At 35.2% G+C, this 27,210-nt stretch overlaps 2 protein-coding genes across 5 annotated transcripts; one reads left to right on the top strand and one right to left on the bottom strand.

The window, feature by feature from the left end:
• Positions 1-4,682: 4,682 nt before the first annotated feature.
• Positions 4,683-14,227, top strand: LOC140573966 (G-protein coupled receptor family C group 5 member C-like). 3 transcript variants are annotated; one of them, XR_011980691.1, is made up of 5 exons: positions 4,683-4,726; positions 4,843-4,882; positions 10,187-11,195; positions 11,340-11,610; positions 11,732-11,832. XR_011980691.1 is itself a non-coding variant. In XM_072693615.1 (5 exons), exons 3-5 carry the CDS (start codon positions 10,220-10,222, stop codon positions 12,841-12,843), a joined length of 1,161 nt encoding a protein of 386 aa, XP_072549716.1. In that variant the 5' UTR covers positions 4,685-4,726; positions 4,843-4,882; positions 10,187-10,219; the 3' UTR covers positions 12,844-14,227. The 3 variants fall into 3 exon arrangements, 2 of the variants coding, with proteins under 2 accessions (XP_072549717.1, XP_072549716.1); XM_072693615.1 differs by lacking the exon at positions 11,340-11,610 and adding an exon at positions 12,760-14,227 and having other exon boundaries at positions 4,685-4,726; XM_072693616.1 differs by lacking the exon at positions 11,732-11,832 and having other exon boundaries at positions 11,340-11,695.
• Positions 14,228-17,844: 3,617 nt separating this feature from the next.
• Positions 17,845-23,652, bottom strand: ccdc137 (coiled-coil domain containing 137). Of its 2 annotated transcripts, none has more exons than XM_072694324.1 (6): positions 23,403-23,652; positions 20,584-20,720; positions 19,575-19,794; positions 19,322-19,404; positions 19,096-19,175; positions 17,845-18,323 (listed from the first exon to the last, which is right to left on the bottom strand). In XM_072694324.1, the coding sequence occupies exons 2-6, from the start codon at positions 20,711-20,713 to the stop codon at positions 18,099-18,101; spliced, it is 738 nt and encodes a 245-aa protein (XP_072550425.1). In that variant the 5' UTR covers positions 20,714-20,720; positions 23,403-23,652; the 3' UTR covers positions 17,845-18,098. The 2 variants fall into 2 exon arrangements, with proteins under 2 accessions (XP_072550425.1, XP_072550424.1); XM_072694323.1 differs by lacking the exon at positions 23,403-23,652 and adding an exon at positions 22,686-22,807.
• Between the last annotated feature and the right edge of the window lie 3,558 nt (positions 23,653-27,210).

The following is a 27,210-nucleotide window of genomic DNA, read 5'->3' as shown; positions in this document are numbered from 1 at the left end:
ATCAATTTATTTATTTATTATTATTATTATTTTTTAAGTTATACATTTATACCTATGCAGTTATATTTGAATAGTACTATGGTTGACAATAATGTATACAGTAATATTATGATTATAACAATAATGTACAAACAACATGTATCATTAGTTTACATTGATGAAACTGATGATGAGACTGTTTTAACAATGAGGGGAATTACTCATTTTACGTTTATTTATGCATTTCATTTGCCAGTTTAAATACATCATTTAAATCATGCTTTGGATTCCTAAGCAGGAAGATCATTTTGACAGTGTATTTTACAGTGCAAACTTCTCAACTCACTGCTACATTTCAATGGTGAGAATACTCTCCTGAGCAACATGTGGAAAACAAATTAATGGCTGTTAATGTCTCGTCCATGAATCAGTAAGATTCTAAGTAAAACACAAATGTGGCAGACATTGTGATCACTTAGTAACTATAGAAATATATATAAAAAAAGTTAAGTTGTGAAAAGAGATCCTTGAGGGACACAAGCTAGACACTGGACATTTAAAGGTGAGATTGTGAGAGGAGGAGCCTTAGGTGTGATTTATTTTTCCACAATATACTGATAAATAAATTATCAAACATAATGATATGTAATGATATGTATGAAACCATAATGCTATGTAAAAAGCAGATTATACTGTGTAGGGTTGTCATGTTACAAAACAATACTTAATAAATACATAATAAAGTGCCTTTATTATGCTGCTCTCTTGTTTGATTTTGCTGCGATAAAACCTGCCTTCCCCGTGGGATAAATAAAGTGATCTATCTATCTATCTATCTATCTATCTACTACAATATGATGGCAAAAAATACTCATTATTTCTCACTGGACACTAGTATTGGACTGAACTGTGTCATTGTTTTTTTCTATGGGTCTAGGGAAAACAAATTAATCATTGGACAAATATTCATAGTTTTACAGTGCTAGTTGCAGCATTACAAATTCTAGAATTTAGTATTTGACTAAAGCTCAATACTGGGTATTACTCACATACTATTTATTTTAACTAAAGTCTCCAAAATGGATTACCATAATAATAATAATAATAATAATAATAATAATAAAAACACCAACCGTCCTGTACATATTTGTCCTGTGAATATTTTATTATAAATATTAATAATCTTCAGGAATAGTATCATTCATTCCCAGCATATCTAATGCTCTTCTATAGTACGTGTCATACTCGTATACATACATGTATACAGAGAAATAGTATAGAGTGCACAGCTGAGCAATGAGCAATGGAGGTTAGAGTGCTATTTCTGGAGATTTTTTGTAGCCATAGTATTTGCAGGTCGATATGAACATTCACATTAAATAGAGCATGAGTAACTGTTCAAATGTAAAACAGTACATTACCCATATCAGAAAAAAACAACCTTTTTGTATAGTGGGATGTCTTTGATCAATTTACTAATGCTTAATAGCAAACTACAACATTTGTTGAGATTATCTTTAGTCAGGTGTGTTCAATCTTGGATAATGATCCAAAATGACTATCTGAGAAACTGCAAAATGTAGAAAATACTTTGAGGTGGAAACTCATCTTGAGTAAAAATATTCCAGTTATCTTTGACACGGACACTGTCACACTGTTGCTGTCACACAGATATTGGATTACAGAGTTTCAGAGAAGGAGCATCATCTTTTCAAAGAACAGAATCTAAGTGTACAGGTATGCATTTAGATATTAATCCAAAGTATTTATCTGCACAATGAAATGGTTAAAATAAATGTCATTCAGAATGGTTTGGTAAAATGCTCCATTCAAAATCAACTGGGAGACTCAAGCATTTCATGCCTAAAAGTTACAACATTTTTTTCAGATTTTACTATTTTCAACTATTTTAAGTTAAGAGGCATCTATGTTTACTGGTCATTGTTGGTGGTGAATGATTGTATTGACAACATTACAACCCATGGTTCCTATCACCGATACTGTGATACAGTCATTACGTTCCCAACAATGCACAATTTAACATTAACCAAGACTTAATTTGCATTTCAGTGTTTAAATACTGCACAAATGTTTATTAGTTACACTGACTTGTACATAGACTTTTCACAATATATTTTTTTTAGGTTTGAATAAGTTACTTACATTTAATTACTTTTCTCTCTGTCTAGTTTAGCACATGCAACAACAATCATGGGGAGGAATGCTGACTTGACCGCTGTCCAGAAGACACTCACCTACACCCTTCACAAGAAGGGTAAGATTGGCTGTTTGCAGAGTGCTGTATCAAAGCATATTAATGCTGTCTGGAAGGAAACAATGTGGTAGGAAAGGGTGCACAAGCAACAGGGATAACCACAGCTTTAAGAGGATTGTCAAGAAAAGATGATTCAAAAACTTGAAGATGTCTCTAGGAAAGGGGCTACAACCGTTGCATTCCTAATATCCTAATATCCCTTACATGTATTGTATTAAGCACCATCATTCCAGAGAACACAGTTCCACAGCTCCACAGCTCAATGCTAGAAGGCTTTATACTCCTCCACAAATGGCATTAGGCATGATGACAATAGGTTCATGTTCATCTGCTCCAGTGAGTCCTATTTTATCTGCAATACTTCTCTACAGGGACTAGACAAGCTGTGTGTGCATTTCACATCGGTGTCAATAATGGGTGTCAACAATAGCTACATGAATTCATTAGAATGGGAGTTCCCAAACATTTAAGGGTTCAGAATGACTTGGAGTAAAATGTTTGACTTCCATTGAAAGTTTTACAGCACTTGGAAAGTTGCCATTTTGGATAAGCAAGGTAAAAAAAACAAAACAGGAGGTTCTAAATGTAATATTAAATATGTATGGTCTTATGCAGATCTAGGCTCCCTTGGTCAAATTGAATGTGTTGTTGATTTCTGATGTTTAAAAAAGTCACTTCTTCACATCTTCGACAGACAAAATTAATACTAACTGTTTATTTGTTTAAGTTTTTTATTCCAAGGTGTAGATCTATGTGTAACAATATTTAATATATATATATATATATATATGTTTAAGTTACAGTTGATGTATAGTGCAAAATACATTTAAAATAAAAAGTTTTTTAGTTCTCCAAATGTCTAATTTGTGTAGCACAACTAACTTTTAAAAAAATTAATTTAGGAAGAAAACCCTTCATATGTAATTTTATTTGTTTGTTGTTCTAATAATAAATATTTTAAAGATGTGCTTTTTGACATATTCTGCCATCACAAGGGGGCATTCAAGTAAAGAAATCTAAGTATAGTGAGCTGGAAACCTTTCTATTAACATTCCACCATTCCAACACTTCATTTGAGCTCCACTAGCTGGTGCTGCAGGCTATCAGAGTATGCATTTGAATGACTACAATACAGAGAAGTCTTATTTTTTGCTCACTTTCTGCAAGGTGGTGAAAGGCCAGCTGGAGCTGGTATGGACAATTTGCTATATGTAGCACTATATGAAAATTTTATATCGCTACAGTACAAATAACTGTTGCTTTGGTACTAACTCATATTTCTCCTGTTTACGTTTTCCTAATAAAAGAAGTGAATAGCCCTGTGCACCCGTTTCACCTGTGCCTGTGGTAAGTGTTTATGTATTAATGTATTTATTTTGTTGTAGATTAGTCCTAAATGCAATCTAATGGCTTCTTAGTTACACTTTATACAAACACTTAAAACAATAAGGAAAAAAGTAGAACACAGTTCCACAGCTCCACAGCTCAATGCTAGAAGGCTTTATACTCCTCCACAAATGGCATAAGGCATGATGACAATAGGTTCATGTTCATCTGCTCCAGTGAGTCCTATTTTATCTGCAATACTTCTCTACAGGGACTAGACAAGCTGTGTGTGCATTTCACATTGGTGTCAATAATGGGTGTCAACAATAGCTACATGCATTCATTAGAATGGGAGTTCCCAAACATTTAAGAGTTCAGAATGACTTGGAGTAAAATGTTTGACTTCCATTGAAAGTTTTACAGCACTTGGAAAGTTGCCATTTTGGATAAGCAAGGTAAAAAAAAAAAACAGGAGGTTCTAAATGTAATATTAAATATATATGGTCTTATGCAGATCTAGGCTCCCTTGGTCAAATTGAATGTGTTGTTGATTTCTGATGTTTAAATAAGTCACTTCTTCACATCTTCGACAGACAAAATTAATACTAACTGTTTATTTGTTTAAGTTTTTTTTGTGTATGAAGTGTTTTATTCCAAGGTGTAGATCTATGTGTAACAATATATATATATATATATATATATATATATATATATATATATATATATATATATATATATATATAGGTTTAAGTTACAGTTGATGTATAGTGCAAAATACGTTTAAAATAACATTTTTTTTAGTTCTCCAAATGTCTAATTTGTGTAGCACAACTAACTTTTTTAAAAATTAATTTAGGAAGAAAACCCTTCATATGTAATTTTATTTGTTTGTTGTTCTAATAATAAATATTTTAAAGATGTGCTTTTTGACATATTCTGCCATCACAAGGGGGCATTCAAGTAAAGAAATCTAAGTATAGTGAGCTGGAAACCTTTCTATTAACATTCCACCATTCCAACACTTCATTTGAGCTCCACTAGCTGGTGCTGCAGGCTATCAGAGTATGCATTTGAATGACTACAATACAGAGCAGTCTTTATTTTTTGCTCACTTTCTGGAAGGTGGTGAAAGGCCAGCTGGAGCTGGTATGGACAATTTGCTATATGTAGCACTATATGAAAATTTTATATCGCTACAGTACAAATAACTGTTGCTTTGGTACTAACTCATATTTCTCCTGTTTACGTTTTCCTCAAAAAAGAAGTGGATAGCTCTGTGCACCCGTTTCACCTGTGCCTGTGGTAAGTGTTTATGTATTAATGTATTTATTTTGTTGTAGATTAGTCCTAAATGCAGTCTAATGGCTTTTTAGTTACACTTTATACAAACACTTAAAACAATAAGGAAAAAAGTTACTATTTTCAGTTAAACCAATTGTAGCTTGAAATGTGATGTATAGCGCATTAATGCCAATTAAAGCTCATTTTGTGTAAATGTATTTGTTTATATCATACAGAGCTAGTTTAGTGTAACTGAATTTGTACCTATGGATGACGAGCCTACACTCTTAAATTATCTTTTTGTGACAACCTGATGCCTGATGCCATCCTGTCTTACATTACACAACTGTAAAATAATTAAATATAAATCAGAGTGGGGCTGGTAATATCTTTAGCCATTGAATGAAAATGAGAGAATTATAAAAATGCCTCAGTATTCATTTGTTTAGTATTTAATATTTGTTTACTCTGTATTCAGAAGCTTTTTCTCGTAAACCCTCTAGACCCTAACAAATTTCTTGTATAAACCGCTTATTTTTCTTTGACTGGTAAGTACTATCACAGTAAAAAAAATTAGAATGGTTTGCATTTTTATCAATAGTTTTTTCAAACAGATACCTATTGGAAAACAGTAAGCCTATGTTTGTGGGATAATAGTTTTTACAAATGTATTTATTATAAAAACAGTTGTATTGTGCAAAACAGGAAACATTAAACAAGTAAGGCCATTACAAATTAGAAAATCTTTTGAAAGTTTACAAACACTGAACATTACATAGAAAATCTTCAGTGTTTAAAAAGCAGTTTTAACCCACAACATATCCTGAAAATCCAAACAAATATAATTTATAGACAATTGTATGCTAAACTACTCCTGTATTAAATATGTCTTGTCATAAAATAATATATAACAGATTATTTTCATTCACCTTTAGCCTTTCATAATAAGTGTTTTTTTATCAGGTGAATGGGAAAACTGTCTAGGCATGCAGGATGTAAGATTGAAAAAGCTATTTTCAGTTAATGAATTTCAAAACATAATTATAAAATCTAGAGAACATGGCAGTTATTTAACAATGGATATGATATTAGGCTAGAAGGTTGTTGTCATGATCCACTGGGTCAGACAATGAGGGAGAACACTCGCAGGGGATGGACCAAGGCGAGAGAGTTTATTAACTCAAACAGGGCAGAAAACAAGGAAAAAGCAGCAACAGATTAACAGGGTTAACGATAAACAAAAGACAAACGTGACAACCAAACTGGGCAAACAAAAGAGCACACCTGTGGCTGGTGAGGGACGAGGGCTAGGCTAGCATGCCAGGGCTGAGCCAGAACGATACAGAAAACCTAAACCTACAGGCAGTGCCTGGGGAAAACCGTGAAACAGAAAGGTCAGGCGCTTCTGAGACTTACTGGACCTCCGGAGCTGAGGGATCCGCTGCCGAACCCAAACAACAGAACCGATACAATGACGGGGCTAGCTTACCAGAACACTGGCGATAACTAGAGCGCGCACCAGAGCTGACTTCCTTGACGAGAGCTTCACAACCGAAGCGAGGAGAGTTCAGCACACTACCATGAACAAGCCCCTGATACTCCTTACGGTGCTCTATGACCTAAGGTGAGCAGGCAGTAGCGGTTCGGCAGCCACACTTGAGTCCCTAGACCAAGGAGGTTTAGCTGACATTAGCAGAGGCCATTGTAGAGCCCAACGGATAATGCCAGCACTACAAGACACCAGATCCAACCCAGTGTTAGCTAAAGACTGACAACAGCCAAAAAAAAAAGAAGCAAAATGTCCACTTAGGCATGTGATTAGGCCTTAGCCACACCACAGTCAAAATATACTTGTTTAAACTGTGCAACTCCTCCACCAAGTCTTAAAATGACAAACACAAATTCACAAAAAAAAAATCCAATCTTGTTGTTAACTCAATGTCCTTTATTGTATGTGTACAGGGGGATTAATTCATCTTGCTTGGTCTTACTTGATTTTGGGCCTTTTCCCTTGTCTCTTTAGCATATGGCATGCATGCTCAATTGAAATGCATGCAATCAGATACACTTGCTTGGCCATTCAAGAACTTTCAAAAACTTTCCCTTTTTGCTTTAAAAACCCCCCAAAACTTATCAGTTCGCTTGGGACCCTTATTTTGCTGTAGGGTGAAGTGTCACAAAAAAAATATTCAGGCTGTTCCTATACAGCTACACATATTGATTGGGCTACTACTACACTTAGCTGTTACTAGACAATGCATGTTTTACAGATGCCTTTTTGTCTTCAGACTTTGTTAACAGAATTACAGACACTACAATGCAAGATGCAAACCACTAAACAGATTGGCAAAAAAGTACTTGTAAAGGTACTGTAAAGGTTCTGGAAATATGTCCTGTGGAGAGACGAGACCAATGCTAAAAATATCAATGCTAAAAATATTTGCTCTTGCCATCACTTTGACATAGGGTAGGGAAGATACCATTTTGAGAATTTCCCCACTGTGGGACTAATAAGGGATTATTTTATCTTAATCTTGGTCTTACCGCTCCACAGGACATATTTCCAGAACTTTTTTGGCCAATGTGTTTAATGTTTTGCATCTTGCATTGTAGTCTCTGTATTTCTGTTAACAAAGTCTTCTGCAGATTGTAGTCTATGATAAATACACACCTCCTGAAAGTTGTTTCTGATCTGTCAGATAAATACAAGTCTTATGTGCAGCTACAGGAGATATTTGGTGGAGCTGATTGTTGATATAAAGGGATGAAAGTTGATATTATTAAAACATTCCAGGGTTCTTGTATTTTTCTAACCTGCACTGTGAATGCTTACTCAAAATGCTCTATAAAAAATATGCACAGTTTCTGTGTCATTAGTATAGATAGATGTTTATCTATAATTGTGTCTTAGAACAAGAAAAAACACATTGCTGCAAACAACCCAACTTTAGCTTGGAAAGGCCTCCAAGAGATTACCAACTACAATGTGTGAAAGCCCCATTTTTGAATGACCACCAGCTCACCAACAATCTGAATGAGTTCAGCTATAGGCTTGAAAGGGCAAAAGGGCAATCTCCAGCCTTACACTTTTAACCCCTGCCCTGCTCCCCCACAATCAGTGAGCAAGAAACTGCAAGGCTCTGTAGTAAACAAAGCCTAAGAGAAATATTTTTTTTTACTGTGTTCTCAGGTCCTTAATCACTAGTGTGGTGCCCAAAAAACAAACATTATAGGACTAAATAATAGCAGATGGCCCTAACCTCTGTCAGCATGAAAGGGTTGAGTGCCTGGTCTTAGCTCACGCTATACACAGCAGTAGTAAACAGGCTATTCATTCCGCACTAAACTCAATGGATTTCCCACTCACATTGTGGGTTTAACAAATGGTGCTTTTAATGGGTTTAATAGGCAGCACAGTTCTTGTCACAGTCTTGTCCGCAGTTTGGAAAAAGAATCAAATTTAGGTATCCAATGTATGTTTCCCCTATGCATATTGTTCTACGCTCTGAATGGAAATAGGAAATGGCATTTTGGCCTCACTATTTTGCCCACAGTTTTTTTTGGATGAGCTAAATTACAGTGGCTTGCAAAAGCAACCTTTTCACATTTTGTCACCTTACAGCCACAAACTGAGATTTTAAGTGATAGACTTACACAAAGTAGTACATAATTGTGAAGTGGAACAAAAATGACACATGGTTTTCTAAATTTTAATCAAATAAAAATCTGAAAAGTGTGACGTGCAAAAGTATTTAGCCCCCTTTACTCTGATACCCCTAAATAAAATCCAGTGCAATCAATTGCTTTTAGAAATCACTTAATTAATAGTCCAGCTGTGTGTAACTTAGTCTCAGTATAAATACACCTGTTCTGTGAAGGTGTCGGTGGTTTGTTAGAGAATACTACTGAACAAACAGCATCATGAAGACCAAGAAACTCACCAGACAGGTCAGAGATAAAATTGTGGAGAAGTTTAAAGCAGGGTTAGGTTATAAAAACATATCCCAAGCTTTGAGCATCCAAAGGAGCACTGTTCAATCCATCATCCAAAAATCGAAAAAGTATTCTATAACTGCAAACCTACCAAGACATGGCTGTCCACCCAAACTGATACATCTAGCAAGGAGTGCACTGGTCAGAGAAGCAGCCAAAAGGCCCATGGAGGAGCTGCAGAAATCCACAGCTCAGGTGTGAGAATCTGACCACAGGATAATTATAAGTTGTGCACTCCACAAATCTGGCCTTTATGGAAGAGTGGCACGAAGAAAACCATTTTTGAAAGAAAGACATAATAAGTGCCGTTTGCAGTTTGCCACAAGCCATGTGAGGGAGACAGCAAACATGTGGAAGAAGGTCCTGTGGTCAGATGAGACCAAAGTTTTTGGCCTAAATGCAAATCGCCATGTGTGGCGGAAAGGTAACACTGCTCATAACACTGGACACACCATCACACCCGGTCAAACATGGTGGTAGCAGCATCATGCTGTGGGGATGCTTTTCTTCAGCAGGGTCAGAAAAGCTGGTCAGAGTTGATGGCAAGATTGATGGAGTTAAATACAGTGCAATCCTGGAAGAAACCCTGTTGGAGGTTTACTTTAGACTGGAAAGGAGATTCACCTTACAGCAAGACAATGACCCAAAACATACAGAAAGAGCTACAGTGGAATGGTTTAGACAAAAGAATGTTCATGTGTAATAATGGCCCAGTCAAAGTCCTGACTTAAATCTCATTGATTATCTGTGCCAAGATATGAAAATTGCAGTTCACAGACACTCTCCATCCAACCTGGCTGAGCTTGAGCTATTTTGCAAAGGGCAAAAATCTCAGTGGCTCTACAAAGTATTGATATAGGAGGGTTAAATACTTTTTTTTTTGTTCCATTTCACAATTATTTGCTAATTATGTTCTCATTAAATCTCAATAAAATACATTTAAGTTTGTGGTTGTAAGGTGACAAAATGTGAAAAGGTTTACTTTTGCCACTGAATACTTTTGCCACTGTTCACTCTGAATTTGAATCCTTACATGAAAACATTTTGTAAAAAGGCAGTAGCTGTATCTGAATATACAATGTATGTTTGTACCAGCATGATAAAGCCAGTCATAAAGGTTTGAACAGTTTGTACATGCAGGTCAATCAGCTTGGTCAAGCTATCAACGCTGATGACGCAGCTAAACAATAAAACTCAAACAAAAACATTCCCTATTTTCCCTACCAGTTACGGTGATCTACCAGCGAGCTTGAGCTGGCCAAGCTATTTTCAGCAGGGTACACAGTGTCATTTTGGAGGATGTTTTCAAGTAGAATCTCTGTTTTTGTGTAGGTCTGAACATCTTCTGAAATTACACCAATAGCAATGAATACCTCCAGCATCCCACCAATTGGCTGTTCATTCTCAATAGAACCCCACTACTATACACTATGCGACTTGAAGGCAGTGTGGGGCATTGTGGTGGAGGCGTTTGCTGGTGCTGGGATTTTGACTTCCCTTGTGTTGCTGGTTGTCATGGTGGCAAGCCTGCCCTTCATTACAAACAGAAGAAGGAAGAGTTTGTTGGCCCTGCAAAGCAGCTTCCTGATTTTCACTTTAGGCCTCTTTGGATTATCATTTGCTTTCATTGTGGAATCAGACGGCACCGCCTGCGTAGCAAGGAGGTTCGTGTTCGGAGTGCTGTTTGCAGGTTGCTACGCATGCCTGTTGATGCATGGTCTATGGTTGGCACTACTTGATCACCAAAAAAGAAACCCACAGGGATGGCTGCTCTGGCTTGGAGCGCTTGGTCTTTGGCTGGTGGAAGTCATTATCAATACAGAATGGATGATTATTATACAGATGCCACAGGAAAATGCCATGGTGCTTAAGCCCAATATCTGCAATATCAAGAATGATTTCACCATGGCACTTATTTATGTCATGGTACTCTTGGTTGCTGTGGTACTTATAGCCGTGCTTTCAATGACCCATAAGCACAAGTCCTTCCGGAAAGATGCACTCTACATCTTGTTGACTGGGATCCTCTCAATTTGTATTTGGATGGTTTGGATTGTGTTGTATATTCATGGCAACAAGATGTTGGGACATTCCGACTGGGACAATGCAACACTGGCCATAGCCTTGGTGTCCAATGGCTGGGTTTTCCTTGTCATGTACACAATTCCTGCACTCTGTGCTCTGACTCAAGGGACTGAGAATGTGAATGAAGAAAGCCTTGAAGGCCAGCAATATTCTTCAAGAAATAGAGTCTATGAGAACATCCTCAAAGAAACGATAAATAGTCAGCGGAGCATGGGCGTAGGAAATAAGACCTTCTCCATGCATGATCTTGATACAGGTAGGAATATAACACCACAATACACAATTTTTGTGAGCAAATGTTTTATTATTTAACAAAACACTTTATGACAATATAAATAAAGAATAATGTCTGCACCTGCAAAAACTTTCATCCCACCCTCACCCATATCCTCTGCTTCAGACACCTGCCCTCTACAAAACACTTGTTAGACTTCTATGAAATTTAAATAAAGGAAATCATACTAATGATGGTATTCATAATGGGGAATGTAATAACTGATAAATGTTTGGCAGTGAGAGAAGATAAGTAACTACTTTTGCAAAAGCAATATTCCACCCCTCTACTGTCCTAGCCTCAATAAAAAAGGATCATGTACCTCAAAAAGGATTGAGGTAATGTATGGGCCCTGGGAACATAGGATTGTCCCTTGACTAACCATCAGCTTCCCCAAGTAATGTTTTTTTGTTGTGATTGATGATCTTTTCTTGGCAATAAGAAAATAAGACTGTAATCTATCCAAGCATTCTCTAAATCATTCTCCATGGCATTTTTATAAATGTACTCTTTTCCAGATAAGAGGCTGGAATCACCCTATAGTGGGTATAATGGAGAGGTACGCAGTCATGTGTACCAGGCTACTGAACTTACCCTCATAACCAAAGGACCAGGCAATGTGAGTAAGCAAAGTACATCATTTATTAGCTGAAGCCATTCATTTTGTATTTGACCAGTATTTTATCAAATATATCCATCATAGGTGTGTTTTGTAGGAATGCAATAAATGACTGTATCCCATCCTTTCCTGCACAATTTATCAACCCCTTCTACCCTGTCCTTCAATGGAAAGAAATAAAAGCGCTGTAGAACCACCACTAAAATTGACACCTTTAAGCTTGACTTGAAGTTTGCAGCTGACAATACGGACAAAATAAAAGCCTTCTTGACCTCAATTTAAAATATGTGGACTGTGTCTAAAAGTAAAATTTAAGTAAACTACCTGCCAAGAAGAATGTCAAATGTCCCACCAAAATTATTCAAGAAGCTTTTTAAGGGACAATAAAATCATTTGATTAAGATGCAACCTCATGTTCTTTGCATTGTACGTATTTATTGACCCTGTATACGTCCTTTTGACCCTATGTTGATTTCAGAAAACCTAAGTAATAAGTAATTACTTAGTAATATTGTACACCTGTTTGGCCCAGAATAAGAACAGTTTAAATGAATAACTGAAAGCCCATTATTGGCACAGTAAGTATGGCATTATAAATGTGTAAGACCACAGCAGTATACATACAGGGTGCACCTAATGAAAAATTTGTAGAAGGTTTTGTTTTTCTCATCCATGTGGAAAAGCAATAATAAATTGTTTTATTCAGCTGTACTAGAAACCTTTTAAGCACTAACTGCTTGTTTAGGATACTTTGAAAGTATATCAATGGATTTCAAGCCAGGGAACTTTGGTTAATTGGTATACTGGGTGGCTAAGGCATTACGTAGATGAATGTAATATCTAAAAAGGGAGTATTCTTATGTAAAACATGTACTAGGAAATATGCTAATCTTTCCATGTTATGAATCTGTTATTTTCTGTTCTCAGATGTCTCATGAGGGTGTGCTACTTAAGGCAACAGCTCCACCGCTGGTTCCAGCCAGCAAGAGTTCTATGCCTAGAGAAGGATAAACTTTATCACCAACAGGACACATGTCAAAAGTGTAGGAATACATACTGCCTTAAACAACAGCTAGAGATATAAGCCACAGAAGGCCATCCATTAAAGAGCAATAACCATAAATGCAATTACCAAACAATGTAGTTTATTAACAGTAAGGTATAGTTGCCAAGAAATGTCAATATAGAATGTATGGTATCAGATTATTCAACCAAATTATGTTTATCAGAAAAATGTACAAACTTTCAGCTGTTTTCAATAAACAATGTAAATAGCTCAACACAACTAATATATCAAGTGGTTTCTCTCAACACAAAATTGCACTTTTAATGACTATTGAAGTTTCAGAATTATTCAGTCCCTTCATGATAAGCATATTTAGTGCTTAGTAGAGCACTCTTTAGTTGTTATGACCTGCTGAAAACGTGATGAAACAGCTTCTGGTAACGCTCCTCATGGGCAATAGCCACCACTTCAGTATTCTTGGATTCATGGCCGCCTTCAAATCCAACCAAAGATTTTCTCTTGGGTTCAAGTCAGGCGACTGTCACGGCCACTCCAGAATGTTCCAGGACTTCTGGACCCAAGCCTTGGTGGACTTTGAGGTATGGTTGAGATCATTGTCCTGTTGGAAGACATACCACTGATCCAAACATACCCGAAAAGTTTCAGGTTTGTTTTATCGCTCCACAGATGTTTTGGAATTCTGTTCTGTGGAGTGGTCCAAACTGGTTTAAAACACAATTTAAATAAGCACAGAAATGTACAGTTTTTATTCAGTTTTGTGAACTTTGCTTAATATTGTCTTATCTTTTAAATGGTTTATCTTAAGGGAATTAAAATTGAACTAACTGATCCAGGGTAAATCCAAGTTATTTTTTGCTCATCTTTGGATCTATATCTTCTTCACAATGACACATAACTGTATAGAGACTTTTATTTTTCTATGGAAAGTATTTTGACTGTTGTTTATTTAGGAGATAAACAATTTGCATATGTTGCATATGATTAGTGGTGAGGAAATGTCCCTTGTATAAAAGTCACAGTGGCCAACATAATTGCATATTTTGTTCATTTGTCAAATATGTCACAAACTATTAACTATTACACTATTACAAACTGCTTGTCTTTCCAAAATGCCTCTAAATGCTAATGTGCATAAAAAAAATACCATGTGCAATACCCCCCCCACACATGTGCAATTAAGTCATTTGCTGTAAATAATACTGTTATTGCCTTTTAAATTCTTGTCAATTCTTGATATTGTGTATATAGTGTAAATTATTTATCTACATTTTTGTAACTGAGTGTCTTGCTATCCCTTTCTGCTGTGACACTGAGAATTTCCCCACTGTGGGACTAATAAAGGATTATCTTATCTCTTATCTTATCAAATCTTAAGTAAATTTACACTGACATTTTCATTTCATTTACACTGACATTTCACTTTTTAAAATCATGCATGCATTTTTTTTTGCTGTACTTGCATTACATCTTTTCAATTAAAAATATTTTAATGGTGGTCTTTATATATAAATGTAATTTCAGTCTATATCCCTCAGTCTATATTTGCCTATATCCCTCTGCACCACCATTAAGACACATTAAAAACCAACTGACATGCACAGATATGATTCTAAGAGTGTAAAATTGTTATAAAAGAGGTATAATAAAAGAGGTATTGACCAGTGTAGCTCATTACATTGCATCTTTTGATGTAGAGTCATTGAAAGCTTATGGGCAAGAATTACCCCAGGTTATAAACATCATTCTTAGAGTATTGGGGTCTGAAGTAGTTGTAGATTTTCCTACTCAAATACTCTACTACTACTACAACAATTCAAAGAAAAACAAGAAAAACAAGAAAATCACCAAACTGCATTGAAAACATCCTGGCAAGATGCCACTGAACTGTGGTGGCAAGCACCCCCCCCCCAAAAACAAGATGGTTTTCAATCCTGGAGTACCCCTATCCTGTACTTTGTAGTATTTGTCTGCTACCAACATAGAAACATAGATTGGCTAGAAACAGAGTAGTTGGATCATGTCAGAATCAGTATGTGTGTTAAAATAACATTCCTTGTTAATGAGTAAAATACATGATGTTGACTAAGGGCATGGTGCCCTGGTCATCTATCCTTGTGCCCTCGAAAGAATGTCATTGGATAACTTAAGTCAATATATATGAGGTCCACGAGGAAGCAGATGGAGACACAGAAGACAAGACAGAAGCACAAGACAAATATTTCCAATGAAAACATTTCTGGTGAGAGCTATCAACTATAGAATGGTTGGAATTACTAATACTATCTGAATGTGTTTTCCCCCATGAAACCACAGGTTTACACAGTGATGGTAAATAAAACAATGCTCTGAGAAACCCAAACATATCTACATACTACAGTGATTTTTCGTTTCATAAAGAAATCTATATCCACTACTGATCATGTACTGAGAAAATGCAAAGCTTAAAGTACTGAGTTAAGTACAAAACTGAAAGAAAGTAAAAAATGTAAAAAATATAAAAAATACAGAAACTTTATACACATATCAAGTGTTCGAAAGTTTAATCAAATCAAATAAAGAAGAGAATGTACTGTGGACAGGTCCAAAATAAAGTTGAATCTGAAATCTGAAGACTGGATTCAATATTTATTGCACACTGCATAATTTGCACACTACCCCTAATTTATTTATTATTCACTCCAGGAACAACAAAAGTAGTGTTATTATTATTATTATTTTTTTTTTTAATATGGCTACCGCAATAAGCACCAATGTCTTCCAACACCAGACCCTGTTACAGAAGAGGAATCAACCACAATCTGCTTTCAGATGGACTGCGTGAAGATCTATGCGTGCTAGGCTTGCTACGATCTGTTGGCGGGGAGAAAGGACACAGAAGGCGGCGAGCCCGAGTACAAGCAATGCTAACGGCTAACCCCAGACGCCCAGCAGTTCCCTCAATCCTGCTTTCAAACATTTGCTTGCTGGAGAACAAACTGGACTATCTCCGAATCAATTGAGCTACCCAGCGTGATTTCCGAAACTGCTGTGGAAACATGGATTATAACCTCCACTACGCACTCTGTCGCTCTGTCGACCTGCTCTGCTTTCGTGCGGACAGAGACTCTGAATGGTGCGAAAAAACGAGATTGGGGGCCTGCGTGTTTACATCAACACTAAATGGTGTAAAACGCGGCGCTAGTTTCCAGTCAGTGCTCCTAGTGCCACACTGAACAAGCTTTATGTAGCCATCAGTGAGCTGCAAAAGAAACATCCAGACGTACTGTTTATTGTCGCCGGAGGTTCTAACCATGAAAATCTCAAGTCAGTGCTCCCTAAATTCCACCAGCATGTGGACTTGCAACCAGTTTACAGTTAACAATGTTTACACAAACATTCCTGCGGAGCCCCGCCCCCACTATGGCTACTCAAACCAAACAATCGGACACTTAAATGTACATATAAATAAGCTGACAGCGTATACCTTTTTGTTATAGCACATTACGTAGTTCTGCATCTTACTCCCACCACACACATTCAGTACTGTGTGCTGTCTGCGTTGCATTGTCCTGTCTACCGTGTCTGTCTGTTTTATTTATTGTATTGTTTTAGCTGTGTATATTGTTTGCATTTTTATGTCTGTACTGTACTGTTTATGTTCCATATTGCACCATGGTCCTGGAGAAATGTAATTTCACTCCACTTGTACTCAGATGGAATAACATTAAAAACTTCTTGACTTCACTAATCAATTCATATAGCTTATTCACCATTCACTCATATAATACACCCTAAACAGTGTATTCAATGGCAAACTATATAACCCCCAAATTTCTTCCATGCAGGTACAGTTTCACTGTACATATTTTGCATGATTTGCAACTTATCCATGATCTCACCAAACACTAGAACGAATTTGTTAAAATGACATGTAATATGAATAACTGTATGAAAATTGGAAACGTATCAGATCCACACATGTAAATATGCCGTTCCCTGCTTTGCCCTTCTAAACTAGCTAAATTTACTGAATTTTTATTCTCAATGTGAGGTCACATTCACTAAAATCAAACCCCCCTTAGAACTAGATGACTTAAGATAAAACAACATTTTTGAATGACCTTCTAATATAATAGAAATAAAGTCTTTGTATTACTTGCAGGAAACAATGAGTGAAACTGCAGGATGTCAGTACATGCAAAATATATGCAACTAAGCGTTGCATTAAATGTCACTTCCTGAACAATAGTCCTGCCAAACACATCATAAAAGGAGAATGGCAATAGTATGCTACAACCTAATTAGATAATACAGTTGATATTAATGATGGCCTACTGTGCTAAATATCTATTTTATTCACTTTACTGCATTTGTAATTAATCAGAAATGAATCTCCATACATGCAGGCCAAAGAAAGAAAGAAAAAAAGGTTGTGTGTGTATACGTAATGGAAAATAGAAGCTGGAAGAATATTGTCTCCCAATTCGGTGCATCCTTAGTTACCATAGTTCCATTCTGTGAAACTCTACCTTTTACTATAGTCAGCTTGAACTATTTAAGAATTACTTTTAAATTATAATTGTTTTATTTTTTTACCATTCAAATATTTTTCAAATATATATATTTTAATCAATATACAACTTGACTTTCTTATTACTGTTAATGAACATTTTAATTGACCTTAAGTGGTTTCCATTTTAATTGACCTTAAGTGGTTTCCTGAATAAAACTGCCTGTGTAACGAGATTATCATTAGTTGTAGTAGTATAATTATTAACAACATGACCTACATTGTTTAAATGGGTTATTTGACATATGTGAAAACCATGTTTACGTTTAACATCTGCCTCTTAATTTTAAATTCATCCAGGAGTGCAGAAGCAAGATTTTAAAGGTACACCAATGTCTTCATTTCAGTGAGAACTTTCACTTTAAGACAGACATAATCTTAAACACAAAATAAAGGCTGTCATAGTACATCCTTATGTATTGAAAGTCAACATAAATTAATTAAAGGATTTTATATTACAGAGAAAAACAAACATGATTCATAAAAACAATCATTACATCTTATCAGTAATAAACTGGACCTGTTCATTCTTTTTCTTCTGACACATCTCCACAGATAAAATTCAAATTCGTATTTGGTGAGGGAAACAATGCTATAGATGTAGGTGTTTCCTCTTGCCAACAGCAGCAGATGAGTTCAATGATTTAAAGTCAGTACACTTTTTAAAATATTTGCTGAACTTCTCACATTTCACTCACTCTTAGACTGTTGTTTCACTAAGTCCCCCCTAGAATGCTTATCCCTGCATTTTTGTTGCTCCTGTCTTTCTTGTTTCTGTCTCTTCAGGTGTCGGTATGCCTGCACCACTCTCTCACGCTCTTCTTCCATCATTCTTTGCCTTGCCATAGATGGCTTAGCTGTTGATAAAGCAGTTTGGCCAAGTAGAGAATTCAGAAGAAGGCCCTTGGATGCCCCCTAGAGGAATTGTCAAAGCACAAAACATAATATTAAATTCTGTAAGCAAACTGTTGACGGGAGCACAGCGTGACAAACTATTCCGAGCCACCACTGCCCCAAACAGACCAATTTCATTTAGCTTTCAATACATGGTTAAATGCTGGTTTTAATGTGTAAGCAGCAAATGACACAGCAACTGGTTTCTGTGAGTTTTTAACCAGTGTGACCCATGGATCACAGCTCATTTTCTACATGCTTTTGGTGGTATACAGGTTATTCATTATTTTCCACTCAGGTCACAGTTCTGCACAGCCGATATCTTAAATCACTCTGTTGATGTCTTAAAATATGCTTCTCACTGTTTTAGTCTGCATCTGTTTATGAATGTAAATAGAGTGCAAAAAGAAACAAATGTTCAAAGTTGAACTAGGCATAAGGAACACACACACACTGACTTATAAAATGTAAATACAATAACTGTGTTTACTTATTCTCAAAAAACAGAAGTTGTGGTCTGAAGTTCATACACAGACATGAATTCCATGGCAGAACAGGACCTTCAGTGATCTCTTTGAGTAAAATGGGTTACTACAAACATCCAAACATAGTGGTTGAACACAGAATCAAAAATACACATGTAGCACATCTAATATTTGGCAAATTGTCCCTTAAGCACAAGTTCAAATGCGGCAGTATTCTGTGTATTAGTATTCTGTGTATTTCTCTTGTGTGTATACCGGAACACTCTATTAATCCCTAATTGAAAATAAGTCTTTAAAATTAAGTCTACCTGAGATTTTCTTGGGGCCTTTCTTGGTTTGGCAGTCAGTGCAGGAGGTTCCATAGCAACCTCTCCAAATTGGACTTCGTCTTCAAAAAGACAAATGACACAATAATAAAATACATTTGTAGATACCAAATGGTAAAATAATAATAATAAAAAAAAATTATATATATATATATATATATATATATATATATATACACACTTTTTAAGTTTTAAAAGCAGTACATACCAACAAAAATCTCTTTTTCATCTCTCTCCTCCTTTTGCATACGCTTCTTATTATGTAGCCGCTCCAGTCTTCTTTTATCAGACCTGAATTGAAAAGACGAATAAGAAAGTACAGTAAAGAGGAAAAAAACAGGGCAGTTTATATGCAATAGCACAAACATAATAGGCGTCATGATAACATGGTAACATTATCAAGAACAAGTGTCAGGACAGGACAAATGGAAGTAAACATATGTGTATTGTATGAAACTAACAGTTTCTTTTTTTCAGTCTTCTGTTTGTTTGACTTTGTTTCTGTCTCTTCCAGCTGTAGCTCAGGCTGTCTCTCCATCTGGTTGTTGGTGAGGAACAGAACATGCTGGGTTTCTCGAGACATGCGTTGCAGGTAAGTAGATTCTGACTCCTGTTTCCTTCTGCGGAAGTGTGGAACTGGAATATCGACAGCTGTTTCTGTCTGCAAGTCGGAGTTTGTGTCTAAAGTCATAGACACAAACAAAAGTTATTATTATGTCATTGAAATTAATATTGCAATGAAAGCATGACAACTGTGGTAGTTTTCTGACCATAGGCTGGGCATTATTAAGATTATATATTGACGTCACAGTCATCACTGTCCAATTAAAAACATGACAGGAGAATGCAAAAATGTTCTTAACTTTGAATTAAAGTTAATATAATTGTTTTATAATTATAAGTAATTTAAAGCATTTCTATTGGTCTACTAGAAAGAAAAAAGGAAATACATATTTTCCACTGGACACCAGCAATATACATCAGTAATTCTGGAGCACTGACCAACTGTACATTATAACATAATTATTTCTAGTTAGTTTGATTTAGAGCAGCACACGTGTATAAAATGTTGAATTAAATATCACTGCACTGATTTTTTTTTTTCAGGAGCTGTTATGACATCACATTCAAAATTATTTGCAGCTGGCCTGCCACTTTGTAAGTTGCTGTGCACTTTAGTGGTATTATTGCACTTTACCATGAGTTAATCACGGAAAAGCCAGGAGGGAAAGTTGCACAGATGGAATCCTATTACAGTGCCATGTCGGAATTCTGCAAGCTCTTTGTAAAAGAACGACCCATTCTTTCACAAACATTTGTAAAGTCAAAATGCATGGCTAGCTGCTTAATTTTATATGTTTCCCCCAGTGATTTTTTGTAATATATGATGCAATATATTTATGTATAACTTATGTATAACTCATAATTAAACAAAAGGGATACAGTTCACCAAACTTCTCCAACTCATACTTCTCATCATTTTCTTTAGTTTATTGGATCCCATTTTCATTTTGTCTTTGCTTTTCATAATTTCACGCAGACGAAAAGGTATCTGCTCCAGATGTTCATCTGGTCTGGGTTTTACATCTTTCCTCTGCATTTTCTTGCTGCAAAAGCATAAAACAGACATAAAACATGAAAGTTAAATAATAAAACTAGACTTGTCATAAATAAATAAATGTAATTAACTAGAGATGTCAAAAACTATTTCACACATATGTCAAACACCTCACCTTAAATATACTATGAGTATATTTTAAACCACCACCTTTATATTAGTACTGTTCGTTCAGTCATGATACAGTAATTGTAATTATTTATTATTAGTCTGTAATTATTATTAGACTAAGCTTTTCAAAGCAAACAGGGTCTCAAGCATATGCTTACAGTACAATCTAATATTCCACTGGTTTCCAGTACAAAGTTCAACATAAGTTGATTTGTTGCAGAAATATGTTTAGAAATCTCCCATCAGCATAGTCTGTATTTTTGTTTAGAATATAATTAACTGACCTCCCAAGTCATATTATTATTATTATTATTAATAATAATAATAATAATAATAATAATAATAATAATACAGACAAAATCTTACAGCTTATCACACAAAACAACAACCTTGCAAAGATGCTCTGAGCAGAAATGATCAAAACCACGCCTCCCCCGTTGACACAGTCCCAAACCTACTCCTATGTGCATAAGAAAGTTCTAGTGGAAGTGACACATCTTAACTATGAGTTTGCATTATGTATATATATATATATATATATTTCAAATGAAGACCAGTGAAGCACAGCAGGAACCCACTTTCTTCCTACCTTATTCTGAAAGTCTAACCATCCAAGTATGTGATTCAATTGTGTTGTTAAGTTCCAGAAAGAGTGTCACACTTTTTATAAGCAAAACATATTCATAAATTTACAAGTGGCCACTCTGCTCACAAAGAGTGGTGGATTTTGGCAACAAAAAAAAGGTATAAATAATAATAATAAAAATCTAATTTAGTGTTTGCATCTGAGCTCTGTCTACATTATATCATGATACTGAAATAAATCATTATTAAAATGTCATACATAGCCAATACAAAGCTGGAAAGCTTATTGGAAAACCTGATGTGCTTAGCAACAGTAAACAATCTGATAGCCCACAGAAAACACACAGCAGTTTATGAAGACTTTTGATTACTATATACCAAAAAGAAAATCTACCTAACACTCTAAAGCAGGAAGTAGCCTTTGATTTGTCAAATACTACCATATACATGTACCTATACGTACCTATACGTGATCAAACCAATAACAGATATATCTAGATATGTCTCCTTTTTGTTGTCTTTGTCAGTTTGTAATGCCAAACCAATATAAAACAAAACCCAGTGAAGATTTACATTGTTTTATTAATAAAAAGATTTTTCATTTATTCAGTGTCACATCATGATTTTAAAACAATTCAGGCAGTGATGTTTTGTAGCCTAGTTTCTAACACTGCTATTTTATAAACATGCACAAGTTTATTTTTACATAGTTTTGTCTGATGTGCTTTAAGTTATAGGCAATAGAAGGCAATTAGGGTGTTTCATTCAATATTTACTTACATATATATGTTATATATAAAATGTATATAAATGTTATACAACGGTCTCAGTCATTGTTAAGTCATCTTTAGCTCTGATCACTATTCTGGACACATCTAAACGCCTTAATATATTGCAGACCACAAATAGAGCATCGGAATCAAGGAAATCCGAAAAACATTGACTGAAACCTTTAAACAATTGTTTAACTATTTAAACTGATCGACTGACTCACGGAAATGCTTGAACTGACGGCATCCCAACATTTCATTTTCAATTACTGTCTTAACCGATCTGTTTTGCTCTCGTGAAGAAATCGCCTTTAGGACACAGATAACCCACATAGATATGTGTATTGTTTTAGCAGCAATGTTGAAAATGCAGTGTGAGACTAAATTAATAACCAGCATTGTCATTACATGTCATTTTACTATACAGCTGAAACACGACACGACTCGTCTACTACTAAACGGTATACTATACAATAAACACAGATTACCTTTCATTGCCCTTCTTCTGCTGATCAGAAGACTTATTCAAACTGTTTTTCGCCATGTTAGAAATGTTCTCCTCCTTCATAAACTCATGTGGCAAAACATGCTTCCTTTTTCTTCTATGACTCTGACACAGGCTGAAAACTAGCGACAAGTAACTACTGCCACCTACTGACTACTCCGTGCACACACGCAACCTCTTAATTTCGTGTTAGGAGTTCCACGTATATCTAAAATTTTGTTCACAGTAAAAGCGTCGAAATGTAAACAAAACCACATTTTGACGAAAGTGAAAAGTAAAATGACTTCTAGAATAAGACGTCCCTGGCCAATATGACTTGGCATTAGGCAGTTCACTTGCTCCTGCATGTCGCATAGTGTAATGTGTGGAATGTATAGTGTAGACCCTTTTTCCACCACTAGGTATAGTTATTGCTCTGATGGATAAATTAAATGTGTGCATCTGGGGTTTATTTATGTATAGAGAGCAGAATTTACTGCTAGCAAATCAATTTGGCCACTGCACTGCATCTAGCCAGTCACCCTTGTAGATCTGCTGCTATCATAGAAGGCTAAAGCAGGTGCAGAAACTAGCAGGTTTTTAACCTGATCGAATACTTGTCTTTGGGCATCCCCCCATACCGACAAAGCATCACGCCTTAGCAGTTCGGTGACAGGATGCAGAACGGCAGACAGCCCCGGTAGAAACTAGTCAATCATACCTAAGACCTGGCGTAGTTCAGCGACGTTTGTTGGAGTGGGAAAGTCCGTAATGGCGTTGACTTGCCCGTGTCTGGTCTGATGCCATCCTTCCCGATAACATGTCCAAAGTATTGGATTTCTGACTGCTTGAATTGGCATTTTAGCTTCAGTCCAGACTTCTTTATTGTCTGAAGTACCGCACTGAGCTTTTGGTCATGTTCCTGTTTGTCCATACCGTAGATTAAAATGTCATCCATCACTGCCACTGTACCCGAGTGACCTCTCAGAAGCGTGCTCATTTCTCTTTGAAAGATTTTGGGTGCGGATGTAATGCCAAATGGGAGACCTCCTCCAGTCTCTGTAATAGCCACGTGCTGCAAGCATCTTTCCTGCTAAAAAAAAGCTCTGGAGAAAATTACGAGACCACTTTTTTTTTTCTCTATGTGAATGCCAGCCATTTTATTCCAGGCATTTCATTAAACAAAGCTGAGTTACCTGAATTTGCATATTTGCATACTATGAATGGCATAAAGTCTAGAGAAAGCTGTGGCAGTCAAAGTTATTTCACGAAGGGAAAGGGAGTGCGGAGGGAAGGGAAATGGAATTCACCATCTGAAATAGAATGTATGAAGAGCTCTGGACACTTGATCAAGAAAAGTACATTTTAATGGATCTCTATGGGTTTCCACAGCATAGCAGTTGCTAGCTGTAATGTAAGGGGAATTCAATCAAAAGCTTATAGATCTAAGAAGCTTAATGTTTTAGTGAATGAAAAGTTAGATATTCTGTGTTTGCAAGAAACCAGACTGTCTACTTTTAAAGAAGTCGAAGTTCAGAGTTACTCAGAAAAAGATTTAGCTATACGTTCAATAGGAATCTTATTTTATCAAAAGAATGGTATATTTATTTAAAAAGGGAATTAATTTTAGGAAGTTTAATGTTTGTAGATGTGTTTGTGTGGTAGGAAGATAATATAGTATAATAGAAGAATAATAAGTGTGTATACAGCCCCAGATAGAGCAAGAAAAATCCCATTTTTGTAAATAAATTAAAAACCATATTACGTGTTTTGATATTGTATGTGGTGATTTTAATACAATAACAGATAAAATTCATTAGAATTTCAGAAAATACAGTAAAAACCTGTAAGACGGTCAAGTTTGAAAACTTAAAAAGATTCCTTTAGGATCATTTATCCTGCAAAAATAGATTTTACAGTTATTTATATATATTATATATTACATTGTAAAGATGAAATAGGAAAAACATTATTGGAAATATAACACACAAACACTCAAAAGCCATGCATTATTTTTAGAATTTAAAGAGGAAATAAATTGAATGAAATCTTTAAAAATATTCTTAAATAATGTTTGATTGAATTATGGATTCTTAAAAATCAAATTAGAACTATTATATATTTTAAATATATGTAAGTTGTATGTATAATGAGTAATGGAAAACAAATAAAAAAATAAAACAATATAACAATAATAGCAGTATATTAACATAATAACAAGAAAAAATAAAAATGAAGACAAGAAAAAATGTCTATATCGAAATCTCAGATTGATTGATTTATTTTGTGATTATTTAGCAATCAATTTTAAGAAAGAGCAAATTGAGAGGCCAAAATCATATCTGTATATATAAAAAACAAACATCTTATATTCAATCGATTAGAGCAAAAGATGAGTGATGCTGAATAAACCATAAGTAAGAGATACCATCAAGTATATGTGTGAAAATATTAATAAATCTATCAGTATGAATGACAATCTTTTAAAGTAATGAGAGGCGTAAAACAAGGCCCACTCAGTGCTGCATATGTCTTAGCAAGAAGTCCCTTGATTATGAAAATTCTAAATAATGTCAGACTACAAGGTGTCAAATGGCAGACAGAAAAGTTTTCAGCTTTTAGTGATGACAGTTTCTATTAAATCAAAGGAAGAATTTGATATAATTTGGAAAACTTTACAATACAGGAAAAATATTCAGGTGCCATCTTGAATACATCTAAATGTAAGTGTATGGATAGGTGATTTAAACAAGAGATTCTTAATAAATATTCCTGAGACCCACAATCTAAAGATTTTAAGAGTTTATAGTATAGTTATAAAAATAAATAAATTATTTGAGACATGACAAAATAACTAAAGTACTAAACTAAAACTAAAGTAATTTATATATTTTAGCCAAAATAATATCCTTATCATGTATTTTTCCACCTACTGCTAATTTTTTGTTGTAATTTTATATGGAACACTACAAGGGAAGTAACAAAAATGGAAAAATATTTATATATAATATATATATTTATATAAACTAAAATATCTATATGTAAAATAATCAGTTATGGAATCCATGGGCAAGCTGAGGCCTTGGAAAAGGAGGCGCCAAGCATCATCGTAGGGTGCTTTGTAATAACATCCAGGGTATCACTAAGCCAGCAATTTGCTATCTGGCTCATGGTGGTGGCGTCAAGCGTATCTCCGGTCTAATCTAAGAGGAGACCCGCAGTGTGCTCTAAGTGGAGTAGGAGGACAGCGAAGACCTCTGGACACAATGGAATATGGCACCATCTGTCCCACAGAACATCGTACATCTTATCGTGAAGTTTTGAACAGGAAAAGTTGCAGACCAAGGTGTGGTCCAGTCTCTATCGAGGTACTGTGACATTCATCAGCCAGCTGAGGAGATTTTAGGCCAGTTTGGATTGGGGTATGGAATCAGAAAATATAAAATAAAATGAAAGACCATGATGTAAATATTAATGTTAAAGATGACATAAGTGTTGGAAATTTACATAAATAACCAAAACCCTGTGGAGAATAATTGGGAAAAGAAAATACCACACATATCAGAAGAATCAGAAAAGATTAAATCTAAAATATAGTTAATCAACACTTATTTTATCAACTATTTAAGTTTTTGTCTATTATTTTATTTGTCTAAAATTGATGGTTGATTATTGTAAACATGCATTTTCTAGCCTAAACAGAACTTATGCATGGACTGGTGATGTTCTGGAATGGGAAAAAAAAAAATAATAAATTGAACTCCGGCTTTTATTGACAAATATAAATTTGTAAATATAAACTTGTGATTTGTCAAATAAAATTATATATAAAGAATGAAGTGAGCATAAGTATGTAAGTGCTATACTGTTTAGGGATTGTATAGTGTAAATTATTTATCTAAAGTTTTGTAACTGAGTGTCTTGCTATCCCTTTCTGCTGTTACACTGGGAATTTCCCCACTGCGGGACTAATAAAGGACTATCTTATCTTATCTTATCTTATCTTGTAATGATAAAGAAAATAATGTATTAACTCTGCTAATATGCAGTCTTATCTCTGGACATCTGACATATCAAACGTGGTTAGCTGCTTTAGGAAAATTGCCCATTAGAGCAGTGAAAAAAACATCTGCCCAATGCCAGAATGTAACAAACAAACAAACAGTAGGCCATTTGCTCATAACTTGCTATAGATATAAAGAAATTTTGGAACAGTTCAAACAATATGATTTGGATTTAGAATGTACACAGAAAAATCTTTTACAATGTGTTTAATCTAAACATGAACTGCTGGAAAAGTTTATTATTTTGGATATGTATTTGTGTAATAGTTAATCAAATGTGTAACGAGGGCCAAGATGACTTGAATTTTTATTTCAAGGGACAAAGTAATAAAACAATATATAGTCAAGCTAAAACAAAAACAAAAATATCAAAGTAAAAAGAAACACAACTTACCAAGGGAAATATTGAAGTGTATGTGACACTTCCCAAACTTATGATCACGTGTACAAATTATGTAATCTTAA

The sequence above is a fragment of the Salminus brasiliensis genome, chromosome 12, assembly GCF_030463535.1.
Source record: "Salminus brasiliensis chromosome 12, fSalBra1.hap2, whole genome shotgun sequence".
Taxonomy (NCBI): Eukaryota; Metazoa; Chordata; class Actinopteri; order Characiformes; family Bryconidae; genus Salminus; species Salminus brasiliensis.
This window is presented reverse-complemented; position numbering and strand designations above follow the sequence as displayed.